Source organism: Berghia stephanieae, chromosome 3 (assembly GCF_034508935.2).
Source record: "Berghia stephanieae isolate SIO BIC M18660-M18661 chromosome 3, UCSD_Bste_1.3, whole genome shotgun sequence".
Classification (NCBI taxonomy): domain Eukaryota; kingdom Metazoa; phylum Mollusca; class Gastropoda; order Nudibranchia; family Aeolidiidae; genus Berghia; species Berghia stephanieae.
The window spans coordinates 39558226-39575562 of record NC_088362.1 but is presented as its reverse complement, the minus strand read 5'-3'; the positions used below and the strand labels follow the sequence as shown (position 1 = coordinate 39575562).

The 17337-nt window shown below is 35.5% G+C and overlaps 1 protein-coding gene across 2 annotated transcripts in view; it reads right to left on the bottom strand.

Annotated features, from left to right (window-relative positions):
- Positions 1–1427: 1427 nt before the first annotated feature.
- Positions 1428–17337, bottom strand: part of LOC144967700 (uncharacterized) — a 249542-nt gene continuing 233632 nt past the window's right edge. For both annotated transcript variants that reach the window (XM_078905241.1, XM_078905242.1), the window contains exons 16-17: positions 5031–5120; positions 1428–3659 (exon numbers count right to left, since the gene is read on the bottom strand). In XM_078905241.1, coding sequence (XP_078761367.1) covers positions 1751–3659; positions 5031–5120 — 1999 coding nt within the window. In that variant the 3' untranslated portion in view covers positions 1428–1750. The remainder of the gene's footprint in view (positions 3660–5030; positions 5121–17337) is intronic.

The following is a 17337-nucleotide window of genomic DNA, read 5'->3' as shown; positions in this document are numbered from 1 at the left end:
TATTACAAAGTGCCACCAAAAAAAGTATGTTTTCAGCTGTTATTCTATTTACAAATATGATATTATGACATCTCACATAAGACTGTGATTTTGACACAATTAATTATTTCCTTGTAATTCTAACTTTTTTATGTTTCAGGGTTGTATCAATCAAGAAAAAGACAAAACTCAAGCTTTTGACGAATCCAGATAAAAGAAGGGTTGTCAAGAAATTTGATTTGATTTACTATTAACACACTTAATTACTACAAACTAGCAGATTTGAGCAGTAGGGCGGATGTTACGGTATGGTTACATGAATTCATTACCATGGCTGATATTTATCTAGTGTTTGTGTGACTTCTGGTACTTTTTGTGACCATTGGTGTCATTGGTTAAAATGTCACAGGTGACACTTAAGTTTGAAGTTTCTAATGTATTTCTGTTTTCATGTTCTTCAAAGCTTGAAATGTCATTGAATTACATTTTAATAGGCTATATTGCATGTGTTCAGTTGCTATTCTTGATTTATTGAGGCAAAATTGCGTTCTAGTGCCGATTTTGACCAAAGTAATAGCAACAATGGTATTACTAATTTCTAAGTATATTTCCAATTTGAAAGTATTTAGTTTCTTAAAATATTATTGAATTTCATTTTAGAGTAGGTTATTTGTGCTTTTTTGACTGAAAATAATGATATATTATGGACGAAAGTGTGATTTGGTGTTGCTTGTGACATAAGTAATGGTGTCACCGGTCTTATGTCACAAGTCACATTCAGATGCTCTAATTTCCATGTATATTTCTATTTTTGAAGTCTTTGGTTTCTGAATATTATTAAATTCCATATTTAACTGTGGTTATTACACTGGTTTGACTGAAATTAATCATATATTGTCGAAATTGCTATTTGGTATTGTTTGTGAAATAAGTAATGGTGTCATCGGTCTAATGTCACAAGTGACACAATGTCGCTAAATAAGATATGCTTTGGTCACATTATTTCCCAACATTTTATTCCAAAAGTTTCTGAACATTGCTGGTAATAAACATATGCAATATTGTTGTTGTTGTTAATGTACAATAATTTTTATGAAATAATATATTTGCATTCTATGTTGCTTGTGACCGATGACACCAAAAAGCAACATTTTCGGTCACAGCAACCGGTCACAGGTGACACCAGCAACCTATAGGTATTGACGATATTATGCTGCGTTAGACCTTAAAGTTATCTAAAGGGCCTTTGATTCATGAAGTACAGGGTTTTTGCTACACATTTAGAAACATGAATGGACTATTATGTCACTTTTATTTTGAGAAAAAAAATTGGCACCTTTTGACCTTGGCTCATATATATATATATATATATATATATATATATATATATATATATATATATATATATATATATATATATATATATATATATAAAATATGTGTGTGTGTGTGTGTGTGCGTTTGTGAGTGTGTGTGTGCATGTGTGGTGAGTGTGTATGTGCGTGTCTAGTTTCATATCACCCCCTCCCCGCTTTGTTTATCTTTGTTGTGTTTAGTGACAGTATAGTTATTGTAATTATTTGATGGGAATCGCTTGTCTGAATCTGGGTAGGATTTTCTAAAATGTTTTGTCTTTTGACTTTACCTCGTTTTTATTCGTTTATTTTTTTTAACCAGTTCCCTCTGACTTAACTCTTCTTTGCGCTCGAAGGCGCAGCTATGTGACTTTTACTACGTTTTAAAATAAAATATATCAAACATTTATTCTAGATTAAAGCTCACTACATTGCTCAGAAGTAAACTCTAAATTGATACCACGTGACTGCAAATAATTTTGGAATTCTAAGATGTCACCGGTCTCTCCCATGGCGGGAGAAAGGGGAACTAACCCACTGGAATATATATCACCAATACTTTCATTATCGTCTTCTTGATCATCGTGATCATCATCCTCACAAGTGTCCTTTAATGGTGTGAATTCATTCACATTACTAAAATCATCAACACTATCGTCAACTACTTCATGGTCTTCTTTTTTACATTCATCAAGAATACCGCATTTATTTTTAGTTCTCATTTCTTCGTCTATATTTTTGCTACTGCCAATATCTGAAAAAACGCTATGATTACTTCCATTGCTGTCGGTACTGGTGTTGAAGGGAGGTAAGGTGAACGATGAAGAAGCGGTACTGAGGGTTGTGTGACTATCACTGTTACTGTCTAGATGCTGGTAGGGGGATGGGTAAGGCTGAGGATGGGTAGAATGAGACGGAGAAGAGGATTGGAATAGGTCAAACGAGTCTTGAAATGCACAGTCACTATCACCATGAGGCATTTTTTCTGATAAATCAAGCAAGGAATCACCAGTTCGTTGATGATGTAAAGAGGAATAGTTTGAGCCACAGTTACATAAATTACTTGATGTCGGATTGAACGAACTTTTGTGCTGATTATGGTGGTGATGGTGATGACAATGATGAGTGTGACAACAATGATGCAAAGGGAGGTTTTGGCGATCAGGATCAATGTCAGAGTTTTTTATAACTTTGAAATGACTGGTAGAACTGTCGTGTTTTGTCCCTGTGGCACCGACGCCATGACAATCTGATGAAATGGGTGTGGTTGAGATTTCCGACTGTGTGAGTATTTTCCTGTCCGGAGTCGGAGTGATGATGTTGGACCCAGATTGGAAACCAGAGGGAGATAAATTTAATAGTTTTGGAGACGGTTCAGATGGACGTTGAATGGTTTCAAAATGGTTAATATCACACGGAGAATGATTAATATTGTCACAATGTGAATGGCTACACTGCGTTGATTTGGAATCATTGGAATTTCGACGAATTTGTAACATATGGCATGGATGGACACAAGGGTCTTTAGTATTTGGAAGATTTTTAAGATATGGTGAGGACATTTTCTCGGGGTCTTCGTAGACAAGGGGTGAAAGGTCAGAGAAGTCTACGGGACAATGAGTTGTAGATATTTCTGGGTGAATTGAGCATGTATGAGATTTACAATCTTCATGATGGGTAGATGACAAAGATTTATCAATCACTGAACTCGCCCAAGAGGAATCGGACCCGTCGTGTCCACTACCATCCACAGCGGTGGACCTCTCTAGGATGTGTTTCCCTTTGGATAGGCAGCGACGGCGTAACGCTGGAAGAAGGCATTGAAGTAGTTCATCTCCAGTTTGACATTGTATACTTCTCGTTTTGAAATCCATAGATACACAATTAGAAGATAAGGATTTTCTAAACTGGGATGAACGCGGGATTTGGTAAGGTGTTGAAGATGGAGAAATCATATTACCTCGCCCATCTTCTCCCCCGCTTCCGATTCCAACAAGGCAGTAATCTGTAAGATTTTCCACATTATGAATTCTGTGTTTTTCCTTCTCGGCCGGAGAGTCTGGGCGAACGTTTGACAATTTTCGAGACTGACGTAAATCCGAAGTCAAAAATTGTCTGACGGAGTCTCCTCCAGAAAATATTCTATCCTTTTCTGAGCATGAACTACTGACGCCACTGATGTGGGTGGAGTCAGTTCTGGCACTGTCTCTGGATGGTTCTTTTATGATGGTGCTGCAGCTACCTAACAGTGCGTGTTTGCGAATGACCCCGTGATTTGTGTATGAACTTGTTGAGTCGGAGCGTGAAGCTCGCTGCATGACAAACCTGGGGATTAAAATAAACGTCATTTAAAGATAATTCAGGATTAGAATTTGTTTCTCAGTTTGTGCGCGCGCGCGCGCGTGTGTGTGTATGGGTGTGTGTGTGTATTTGTGATCATCGTGTTAGTCTGGTAATAAACACATCGGAAAAAACTTGGTGAAAAAATCACCGAGTCATACGAAATTGGGAATTTCAAGATTTTTCAAGTTTAAGAAATGAAAAGTTTTTCTCTCCTCAAATTTATAAGTTTTGAATTTAGACATCATGTCCATCTCGACATAATACCTTTTCGAGAGATGAGTCATCATATCGGTAGGGGCTACTTTTAATGACAATCTTGGAACAAGAAAGCGTTATTTTATGACAATGTGCAGACACTCAAACAAATTCAAATTAATAGCACAAAATAAACCCCCTCCCCTATGCAACTCTCTTCCCATATACGTCCCCTTTCTCAGTCAGCTTTTCGTTCTTACCACAGAACAGAAATTGCTCTGCGCTGTGTTGCGAGCGATTTGCTTGACGGTTTAAATTAAGGCTCTGTTTCTTTCTTTTTTTTTTTGGACATTGTTAGACCTTTCGGCGGCTTTTGATACCACTGATCGCGGTATTCTCATTAAAAGACCTAATATAACTTTTGGCTTGTCCGGGACTGTCATGCAGTAGTTTGAATCTTATTTATATGACACCCCTTTCTCTCCCCCCCCCCCCCCTCTCTCCATCAAAGAATCGCACAACTGACAACTGACGAGACGCCTCCGCTGACGAAATGTGAGTTGATTTTACTGATTTTGTAATGCTCTGAATTGTGAATTTATTGAGCATAACAGAATTACAGGGCATCCATCAATAATATATATATATATATATATATATATATATATATATAAATATAATATATATATATATATATATATATATATATATATATATATATATATATATATATATTAGGGCAAATTGCTAATCATATAAAACTAATCATGGGGACTAATATTTTCCCTTGAAAACCACGACTTTTCAAAGTTCCAAGGAAAACAAAAAATAAAATAAACATCTGAACACTTATATAGCGCGTTTCCACGGTTTTGCCATGCTCAATGCGCTTCACAATGTTTCATTTATCTCCCCAGCAGGCCATTTGCAACGATATACTCGTCTCATAAAGAACCAGTCGCATGTTTTGTACTCACACCCTTATAATATCCGTCACATTCCCATATCCAGGTAGGTAATCATTCACATTTGAATGTTTATAAAGTGTATTACCCAAGGACCTAACTTCGAGACCAGAACTTTCCAGCCACTGATCACGCAGAAGATCAGAAGGATCCCGATTTCTGAAAAAAAAATTATTATAGACACCCGCCTTACCGCAGTCGTTTCTCGTCAAGTGATTTCTGTTTCCACTGCTTGTTGTTTCCTTTGTCAGCTTTGAACAGATTCTCAAAAGTACTGCTCTCCCTTTAGATTAGAAAAGAAGGAAATATTGGATAATCTTTTTATTACTACCACTACTACTACTACTACTGCTACTACTACTACTACTACTACTACTACTACTACTACTACTACTAAATCGTAGTAGTTGTAGTAGTAAAAGTAGTAGTAGTAGTTGTAGTAGTAGAAGTAGTAGTAGCAGTAGTAGTAGTAGAAGTAGTAGTAGTAGTAGTAGTAGTAGTAGTAGTAGTAGTAGTAGTAGTAGTAGTAGTAGTAGTAGTAGTAGGTTAACAATTTAGACCTTCTTTATCTTTCTGAACTAATAAACATCAAGCCTCGAACCAGAAGCATTCGGTCATCTCGCAACACCACGCGATATCTGTACCAAAAAGCAAGTCAAAAACTTTTGGTGGTCGCTCTTTTCAATATTATGGCCCTAAACTCTGGAATATCCTACCGCAACCCATTAGAGACATTGAGAATATCTCAAACTTTATTATTTATTATTTTTATTACTACAATTAGTAGTAGTAGTCGTAGTCGTAGTAGTAGTAGTAGTAGTAGTAGTAGTAGTAGTATTATTATTATTATTATTATTATTATTATTATTATTATTATTATTATTATAGTAGTAGTAGTAGTAGTAGTAGAAGAAGAAGAAGAAGAAGAAGAAGAAGAAGAAGAAGAAGAAGAAGAAGAAGAAGAAGAAGAAGAAGAAGAAGAAGAAGAAGAAGAAGAAGAAGAAGAAGAAGCAGAAGAAGAAGAAGAAGAAGTAGTGAGAATAAGAGAAATAGTAGAAGTTGCAGCAGCAGTATCAGCAACGGTGATAGTAGTATTCGTTGCAGTAGTAGTAGCAGCAGCAGCAGCAGCAACAACAGCAGCCGCAGTAATACATCTACAACACAACGACTACTACTACCATTACTACTACTTCTACGACTCCTCCACGTCGTCCCCCACCTCCCCCTCCTCCTCCTCCTCCTCCTCCTCCTCCTCCTCCTACTACTACTACTACTACTACTACTACTACTACTACTACTACTACTACTACTACTACTACCACCACTACTACTACTACTACTACTACTACTACTACTACTACTACTACTACTACTACTACTACTACTACTACTACTACTACTACTACTACTACTATATCTACTACTACTACTACTACTACTACTACTACTACTACTACTACTACTACTACTACTACTACTACTACTACTACTATTACTACTACTACTACAACAACTACTACTACTACTAGCAGGAGTAGTAGCAGAATTCGTTGTAGTAGTTGTATTAGTACAAAAGCGATGCTCTTAGCTTATGATATTCTTTTCCTTTTGTTGACAAATTCGGATTGCATTGACAAAACACGATTTAAGACCGACAGGAAAGAGTAAAAGCTTTGTTAGCAATATCGTAATAACATGATCTGTTCCACTTGCGAAAACTCGGTTTCTTTCTTTATCATCCAGGGCATCCAAAATAATAGACGTTTTCCTAACACTAGTTGGTTCTAAGCTGATTGATATTCTTGCTATTTGAATTGTCAACTTACGAATGAATATCTTTTGTCCCTATCAAGACGTCTTGGCTTGATGAAAGAATGAGTAATTTTCTCTATCCCGCGAGAAAGCAATCTGCTGATTCTGGTTATCCTAAGTGTGTGTGTCGATAGAGTGATTTGTCAGACAGATAAAAAAAAAATTATGTGCCTGGAATAGTGTGCAGATGATTGAGAAAAGCTTGTCATATACAGTTCTACCGTAATCTGATATAACGCATTACTTTTTTTATTTCTACAGAATTAAAAATATATATATTTCAATAATCGATCCATTAAAATGAATCTCAACTAACCAATAATGTTAAAATTAAGTCTCAAAAATAGTTATATATAAATATATAGTTAGGATTAGTATTAGTATTAGTTGATCAGTTATAGTAGTAGTAGTAGTAGTAGTAGTAGTAGTAGTAGTAGTAGTAGTAGTAGTAGTAGTAGTAGTAGTAGTAGTAGTAAGTTAACAATTTAGACCTTCTTTATCTTTCTGAACTAATAAACATCAAGCCTCGAACCAGAAGCATTCGGTCATCTCGCAACACCACGCGATATCTGTACCAAAAAGCAAGTCAAAAACTTTTGGTGGTCGCTCTTTTCAATCGCAATCACTTCAAATATCGGCAAGCAGTTCCTTGCACTCATCGATAAACACTTCCCGAAGAACCACCGGCTGCACAAAATAATCAACAGAAACAACGTCAAGATAAGCTACAGCTGTGCACAAAACATGAAACAGATCATTACCAACCACAACAGACAAATCATATCTGAATCCAACAACATCAATACAAATAAAGACAACTGTAACTGCAGAAAGAAAGACAATTGCCCTCTTAAAGGAAACTGCCAAAAAAGCGCCATAGTCTACAAAGCCACCATAACCACTGATAACACCGCAGTACAATACATCGGCAGCACAGAACCCCCATTCAAAACACGATACAACAATCACAAAGCCTCCATAACACATGAAAGCAAAGCAAAAAGCACCAAATTAGCAATGCACTATTGGGAACAAATAAGCAATTAATAAAACACCAACAATAACCTGGGAGGTCGTCAGGCAAAGCAGCCCCTACAGATGCGGTGCTAGAAAATGCAATTTATGCCTGACAGAGAAACTGGAGATATTATTACACAACTACAGAAACAATAGCACCTTAAACAAAAGATCAGAACTGATGACAATGTGCAGACACTCTAACAAATTCAGGCTCAAAACGCAAAAGGCCAAATAACCCTTCCCCCCCTCCCGACACCATTATACCCCTCCTCCCCCTCTCCCCCCCCCCCGCTTCCGCCCCCCCGCCTCCCCACGCAACCACATCCCACAACACTATCACACACACATGTACACACCACACACAACACACCTACACGCATACACACACACACACACACACACACTCATAATATAAGCAATGAGAGCACATCACAATACACATCAACACTAATCACCACTACACAACGAAACAACTTTAGTTTGGAGTAAGAACTTTTCTACGGACATGACAATGGATAACGCCGACTGAAGACGTGGAAAACACAGAAACGAGTCGTCTCGGCCACAAAAATGTGAGTGAAAATTTGCATTCTGAATTTAAAAAATATATATTTCAATAATCGATCCATTAAAATGAATCTCAACTAACCAAAAATGTTAAAATTGAGTCTAAAAAAAGTTATATATATATATATATATATATATATATATATATATATATATATATATAATAATATATATATATATATATAAATATATATATATAAATATATATATATATATATATATATATATATATATATATATATATATATATATATATATAAATGGCTACTTTAGAAAAAAAAGAAACCTCTTTATCTTTTTGATTGTATTGATATATTGATATGAAAGCATATCATTTAGTCCTTTACGTTTTAACAAAGTAATAAAAACATTGAAAGTCAATGTAGAGATAACTAGCGATAAAAGAGATGTTGTTTTTTTAAAATCACGACGACTGCCTAATGACCAATTGAATTATCACTGGGAATTTTTTTCACATGAAACAAAATGCATGAAAAAATTATTTGAATTCTGTTATGTTTTGTTTTTATTCAAGGAAGAAAAAAGCACATTCCTCATCCCTCTATTCAGGTTTTACCCTAGAGTTTGATGTTACTATTTATACAATTCATACCCGATGCCGCCCGTCGCAAAGTAATTTGCCCGTGGATGTCAGGTCTAAGTTTAATTCTAAGAAAAAAAAGAAGGATAAAATGCAAGGAAGAATAGTGAGATTGGTGGGTTTATTTCCGTCCATCTCTATCTATATCCGATTAGTGAACGGAATAGACCGTAGACAATTAATTGATTCCTTTACTATGACTTCCTACATCCCTACAAATCACAATTACTAAGAGAATCTAAAAAAAAAAGAAGAAAAAAAAAAAGAAAGAAAGAATAAAGAAGAAATTCATCCACGGTATTCAACAGAAATAGCGTTGTAGTTGCTTCGGGGTTTTAGATTCATTCTTTTCTCCCTCTCCACAGTTTGAATCTTCAGCAAAGGGAAATTCTGCTGAAGTCTGACGAAACACATTTATTTCATTTATGCAGAATAATAAAATGTTCTTCAATTGTTGGTCAAAGGACTCTCAACTTTCTCTTTTTTAAGATTTAAAAGAAATATTATGAATGCAAAATTATAATTTAGATAGAATTTCCAAATATCTTTAAACAATTCTTTAGGTTCCAGATTATGTGCATGTATAAGCTTGCCTGGTAACCGAACGAAATTATTGGCTTGATTTAACGTTGTTATAATGGACAATCATTTGCGCTGGTTTGAGAGTATTTCCATTACGACAATGAAATGATCCCATAACAATTTGGGTTATCATACATGCAATTAAGTACGCATCGGTTCCAGACATCATGTACACTTGTAAAGGATTTATGTTGTGTTAGAGTAACGATTGTTATCATGACTATATCATACGATTTTTGTCAGATATCAGGAACACGGGGGCCGGAATACCGAGTCTACTTGGTCTTTCCTCAAGGTCAATTAAGTTATCGATTTCGTAAAAAAAAATAAAAAATGACACCTTACCCTACTATCAGAACAAAATTGTAAAAATTGAATGGAATATTAGAGTCAGGTCTCCTTAATCGCACAGCACGACAAATCGTACATCTTTACAAAGGTAAGCTCTTTTTTTATCCATCTTAGTTAAAACTGGAGTCCATTTTCGTGGTGGTAGCACGGATAACTTTTTATTTATTCTATTGTATTTGTTCCTTTATTTAGGCAAGAGGTATTGAATTTAAATACGTCACTAATGCTCTTTATCTTTTTATTTCCAGATGTTGTTACCAAAAATATCATAGCCATCGTTTATACAAACCCCCCCCCCCCAAAAAAAAAAAACAAACAAACAAAAAAAACAAAAAAAACAAAAAACAAACAAACAAACAAACAAAAAAAAACAACAAAAAAAACCCCCCAAAAAACAAAACAAAATAACCCCAAAAAATCCCCCCCCCCCCCCCAAAAAAAAAAAAAAAAATAACCAAAAAGCAAAAAACAAAAAAAACAACAACAACAAAAACAAATAAAAATAATAATTTGAAACGATAATGTATTTTTCCTGAATAAAAATCACTAAGCCCTTATGCTTCTTTCACCAATTTAAGAACTTTTACTCTAAGTACTTTGCAGATAAATTATATATATATATATATATATATATATATATATATATATATATATATATATATATGTAATATATATATATATATATATATATATATATATATATATATATTTATATATAATTTCTATGCAAAGTATTTACAGGTGGCCCAGGCAGCTCTCAACGACCTCCCTGATGACTCCAGGAATTCTGGACGAAACAACGGTGTTGGAGAATGAGTTAAAAAAACGAGGTGAGAATAAAATAAATAGATTAATAATTCGCTCCAAGAAACTGTCGATCACTCTACGTGGTTCCAGCTAACTCCCCTCATTCATCACTTACGAGAACAGAAAACAGATCTGAACAAGTCTAAGAAGCTGCCACCTTCGTCATAAGAGTCTCCCAAACTTATTCAAATCTATCTCCGTTCTCGTGTGCTCTGGCAGATTATTCCACGAAACTGCAACGGTATAAAGAAAGGACTGTTTACAAAATAAGTTGTGATATTTGGGCCATTAACAGTACTGATGTGCCTAAACTCATATTTTCTTTCTTTGAAAGTTACAATATTTTAGATAAATTTTGGGCAAAATTTATGAAGAATTTTGAAAGTGTCTATTAGGCATTCGCTTGGATTTAAGGGGGATAACTCTTCGTAGGTGCCAGTATAGTCATTGTAGATAAATGTGACAGCGTGTTTTTGTATCTCCCCCCCCCCCCCCATTTTCTTAGTATTTGCTCTTGGGCAGAAATGCCAAGTAAGTGTGCAACAGTTAAAAATTGATCAAATAAACGTGGGTAAAAATGTGAGTTTGTTTGGTTTGGATATGTATCTTCCTATTCTTTTTGTCATGTTTAGTTGTTGGGAAGCATTCCTGTATATTTCTTAGATGTCAAATTTCAAACTGAAAGTCAATATCAATTCTAAGTAATAAAACAATGTCTTCACACGGTATAGTTACTGAATCAATATTAAAAAACTGGGGACTTGTGAGTTCTTTTGCTACCAGTGAGGGTATTCTATTACAGGAGATGAATTACTAATAACAATCAAAGGTGCAGTCACCCATAGTCTCTTTTGGAGATGAAGGGGGAAATCAGAAGCATTTATTACATTTGCGTTTGCACCAAATTGTACCTACCCTCATCTACATTAATGTATCAACTAAGTATTAAGTACGAGGTCTTAACAGATTGATGTAAATGAAGGGCAAGCACAAAACGTCAATAACAGTTGCCTCTAAATATGTGAATCTACCATCACCTCCTTCACTGTATTGCTCAATATACAAATTGGGTCATGACAGCTTGGAAAACTAATATTCAGGTAGATGTATAACCGTGAATGATTGGTAAATTTTAGTTTGAAAAACAATGAAAAGAGTAGAGTGACGTCAACTTCGTTTCTTTCCAGTCCCACCCTCTCTCGTACAAACCCCTCGAGTTCACAAACGCTCTAAGCTGCGTCACCTCGGGATGAAGTCACAGGGGCGCTAGACCCTATTCCAGGAAGAATGTAGTTCGAGGCACTAAGCATTTAAAAGTAAACTAATTGCTTTCTAAGGTTCCAATACATTTTTGGATAGTTAAGTACTCAGGAGCATTATACCAAACGTTTAGCAAAATCCAAAGGTACTGAAATCGAAATTTTAAGATCAATGCAAATTATGCCCCGAAATGTTCAATTTCATTATTTTTCATAAATGTACTTTAAACCGTGTCTGCTTTACTGTGCTAAAATTTGACATGAATCCAAAAAATACTTTTGGCATTTACACCACATTTTGATCAAAATTTTACCAAATGTAAAGAAGTATTTTATATTTAAGTATTTTTCAATTACTCAATTTTATTTTATTCTAAATAATGTTGATATTAGACGGCATTATTATATATTCTTATTGTTTTGACAATTTATATGATAAGAAAAGGCTCCAGAAACAGTTCACCTAAAGTTTATCAATACCAAATTTTATTATCATCAATTTTAAGGTCAAAAGGTGAAATTTGTAAATTATGACATTTTTCTAATTCAACTTATTGTACAAATGCGCTTGTTATGGGGTATACTTTATACTTTCAATACATCTAATCGATGGTTCTAGAGCTATGGTATTATAAATTCAACATTGTAACAAATGTAAAGAAGGATTTTTAAAATTTGAGAAGGGAATTTCTTAATTTAATGGAATGCTGTTGAATTTCCGTATGATTTCGACACAAATGGCACCAAAATAATATTAAAATATTAAAAAAAAATTAAAAAAATAAGGGTCTAGGAGCATAATACTAAAAGCCCACCAAGATTGAAGTACTCAGTTATCGATTTTTAAGGTCAACAGGTCAAACATGCAAATTATGCCAAAATAATTCAAATCCACGATTTTTCATAAATGTGTTTGAACTTGATTGATATGATGTCTACTTTATCGTGTTAAAAATTGCAAATGCAAAAGATTATTTTAGAGTAACGTATGTTTTTTAATACATATTTTAAAAGGATTAGAGCTGAATTCCTAGAACTATGACTTGTAATGACTTAATTTACATTTGAAACGTCATTTGTGTAATCGCCCAACTTAATTTTGGTAAACTATTTGTATGATCTCTCTAAGACATTGAATTATATCGTTTGATTTGATAGATTTTTGGATAATTATTGGATTCAAAAACATTGTGGCAAAGGCTTACCATAACCCAATGGTACTGATATCAATTTTAAGGGTCAAAAGGTCAATATGCGACATAATAAGAAAAATAAGCACCAACCCCCATCTCTCCCCCATCTAAGTATGATAAACATATCGCAAGAGTAGAGATAAATCAATAAATGTCTGAAACACCCCGTTAAATTTCTTCTAAGGGTAACAACTCTCCCTTTAGTTAAATGATTACGCCATGTCCATAGAATATCATAACAAAGAATCCCATTTCTACAGATAAAGAGAAAAGGAGAGAATACGTCAATTGGTTTTGACTTTAAATCCATCGCCAGCCAACCCCCCCCCCCCAAAAAAAAAAAAATAAAAGAAAAAAAAGAACAAAACAAACATACAAGCAAAACAAAAACACAAAACACAAAATATAAACAAGTCTTGTAGTTGTAGTTGTATATTTTTTCGGGGATTTTCGTGTTTTTTTTTCAATGTTTAAAAAAATCGAATATATAATTTATTACTATGTATTTCTATGAATGAATCTGAATGAAAATCATAACCAAAAAAACGGATAGGAATCAAAGCCCTTCTTTGGCCATAAATAAATAATTAGATCAATACGTTTTATTTGGTTTATGATTTGACTTGTTTACAGCAATCACTTCGTCTTCTTTTCTTCCAATTTACTCTCGAGTTCGATCTTCCCATTAAGAAAATTCTTGCCCGGTGTCGCCCTCCGCAAAGTAATTTGCCTGTGGATATCAGGTCAAAGTTTGGGTCTAAGAAAAACAAAGAAACGAGTGCAAAGAAAACTAGTGGAATTGGTGGGGTTTATTTCCGTTAATCTCTATATTCGTAGAATCCGAATAGTGAACGGAATAAACCGTATACAATTATCAAAACCAGAAAAATGAAATCCTCCAGGGTTCACGTGACTCATCGCTTCCACTCAGTAGTACGTCGGGATGAACCAAATGCCAAAATGGCAATTAGAAGTCGTGGTGTGAATATTTAAAAAAAATCATTTATATAGGGCAATATCCATTAAAAGGTGCTCAAAGCGCTTTACAAGGGATTCCTAGCCAACGGCAACACTTAACATGTAGGACGAGACATGGCGGCTTAGAACGATGAGAGAATATGAGTAAAGAACATTTTCCAAGGACTCAAACGCGCCGCTAAGATTGGGACTTGAACCCATGACCTTCCGATCCGAAGGCAAGTGTCATATCACGAAAATATAGCTGCACAGTGTGCTGCAGGATTGTAACCAACTTTATTTACCTTATAGTAGAAACGTGTCAGAAGACAATAGAGAATAAAAAACGTTTTGCGACGACGAGGAGACGAACCCACGACGCTTCTGTTACTGCACTTCCGCCTGGCCATGAGAGGAACGCTCTACAATCGACGCCATCCACTACCAGAGATGGTTATGCATCTGTTGCGGTACCTCCTCCTGGCCAATGGCGTCGATTGTAGAGCGTTCCTCTCGTGGCCAGGCGGAGGTACCGTAACAGTCGGGTCGTGGGTTCGACTCCTCATCGCCTCAAAAGTTATTATTCTCTTTTGTTCTCTGACACTTTTCTCCTCAATTCATTTCTTGTTATTAAGGACATAAGTGCCTGCCCCACTCACTTTTCTGAATTATAAATTAATAGGATTAGGAATATGAAATTTTATATTGATTTATTTTATGAGGCTATTGTTATTCCACTTCATAAAACGCTTAAACCTTACACAAGTTTCACATTATGACGGCAAATTATGCAGCATCAATTTTATGATCATTTCAACTTAAAAATCATTTAGTGGTAACTCGGTCACCCGGACAAAATGCCGTTTTAAAACGACGGGTCACAATCTAAAAAGCTTTACGAATGGAAAAAAAAAGTCTCTGTGTCGTTGACCTCAAAGAGCATTCCCCCGAGAGAGCCCAAGGCCCACTGAGACTCTCATTCATGCTCACGTATGAGTTCTTGCGGTTACTCCATTAAAGAATAAATAAACAACCGAAAAAACCCGATTTGTAACAAACTGTCCTCGGGGTTTATCGGTACATGACTACAGCCTCACTAATTAAGATTTACGACATTAAGGTAAATAAACTTTGCTTACAACCCTGCAGCACACTGGCGAAACACTTTTTTTTCTCAACAAAACCCCCACGAACTTTAATTTTACATATTGATGAATTAGGATGCCCCAACTATAATATTGTCAAAATGTCGTTAACTTCTGACTTCTCTCAACTTCCTTGAAGACTCCTCCTTATGTTTTTGAAATAGTGGGGGAAAACGGGAAAGGTGTGTTTGTCTCTCTCTCTCTCTCTCTCTCTCTCTCTCTCTCTCTCTCTCTCTCTCTCTCTCTCTCTCTGTGCGGTCAAAATGGAAAAAATATTTGACTTTTCTTTTGTCAGTTAGTGGTAGAACCTCCCCGCCCCCCCCCCTCCCCCATTAAAAAACGCGGTCATTTTGTGCCATAATCTCTAGAAAATGAATTAGAGAAAAAAGCCATAGGCGATGTCTGAGGCCCGGAGTTGTAGATAGAATGTAACTATATTCTATTCTAATAAATCGACCTCGCCATCATTTTTATTCCACAAAATAAAACAACGAAAAGAAATAAAACAAAAACAAACGAACAAAATATGAAAAAAAATGATAACCCCACACAAGCCCTCGAAACAAAACATACACATTTTTTTAAAAACAACAACAAAAGACAAAAAAAAAACAAAAAAAAAAAAAAAAACAAAAAAACCCCCAAAAACCCCAACCTCCCTCCCAAAAAAATAACCTCCCCCCCCCTCAAAAACAAAAACAAAACAAAACAACCCAATACACACTCCATGTCTGAGCAGACTTCGGATTATAAAAATGCAAACAATAGAAATTTCGGATACAAAGCAAATCGTGAACAGCATTTTGTTTGTTTTGACTGTTTCGTTGTTTATTGTTAAATTTGCTGACGAGAGGTTTATATAAAAAATGACCGTCTCATACTTAATATCGGTATCTAACTAACCGTAGCCTTCTTCAACTCATGACCTGATGCTGCTCGAACAATAACCTCACAATACAAGACAACGACCATCAAAAGAAAGTGGACAGTGAGTTGTATTTAACTAGTTAACAGCTGTATTCTGGATAAACTCGTCCTTCAAATATCGATCGCTTCTTATCTTGGAAAAAAACTCTCAAACTTGGGATCTCAAGAAGTCCAGGTTTGAGAGGTTTTGCCAAATGAGGGTCATTTAAATCGATCGCTATTTGAAGGACGAGTATTCTGATCACATTTTTAAATACATGTTTTTTTCAGAGTACTGCAGTTAACTGGTTAATATGGGAACATTTGATTTCTTGAGCTCTACAAACAGAAATTCCCTTTTTTCACTTTGGTGATCATCGCCTTAAAAAACTGTGACATAATCTGTGTGGAATGCCAAGCTCTTGGAAGGGGTGGGGAGGGGGGGGGGTGCGTTTGTCACTGAACATGTCCCTAAGTTGTGCCCAACACAGTGGATACTTTTAGGACAACTTAACCCTCTTCCGCACTAGGACAGGACTGTCCCGGGACAGTCCTGTCCCAAATCTGTAACATATAGAATTTAGAGAGATCTTCCGCACCTATTGGGACGGGACAAAACAGTCCCGTTGTGTCCCAAGCCGTTGTGAAATGCTACAAAATCAGCGGGACAGGACTGTCCCAGTCCCGTGTTCATATCGTTTGTGATAGTAGAAAAATATAGCAGACTTCCGCACTAGGACAAAAAAGTCCCAGACTTGGCGGCGCCGTGTCAAAATTGAAATGCCTGTCTTTATTTTCTGCATCCCTACTACTACTACTACTACTACTACTACTACTACTACTACTACTACTACTACTACTACTACTACTACTACTACTACTACTACTACTGTTGCTTCTGCTGCTGCTAATGCCACTAATATATTAATAACTACATCCCTTATATTTTGTATTTATTTCCAATTCCATTGTATTTATTTTCCAACAATAGTCCACACTTTATTTTAGTTCACTTTCTATACTGCATTACACAGTTCCTTCCCGCCTCCCCTCTTTTGACATAATTATGTACGCACCTTTTATAAATTTCTATTGCTCTGTTTTAATTCGCGCTTCCTCACAAAGTAGCAAACCATCAATGTTTTTGTTTATGCATCTTAACAACGCCACTACCACATTATCTCATTCGTCTGTAGTTTTTAATTCATCATGTGTTGTTGATGAAGGGGAAACCCGAAACGTCCATTTTATCTGTTTTCGTATATTAAACTGAAGCTTACATTCAATTTCACAGTTATAA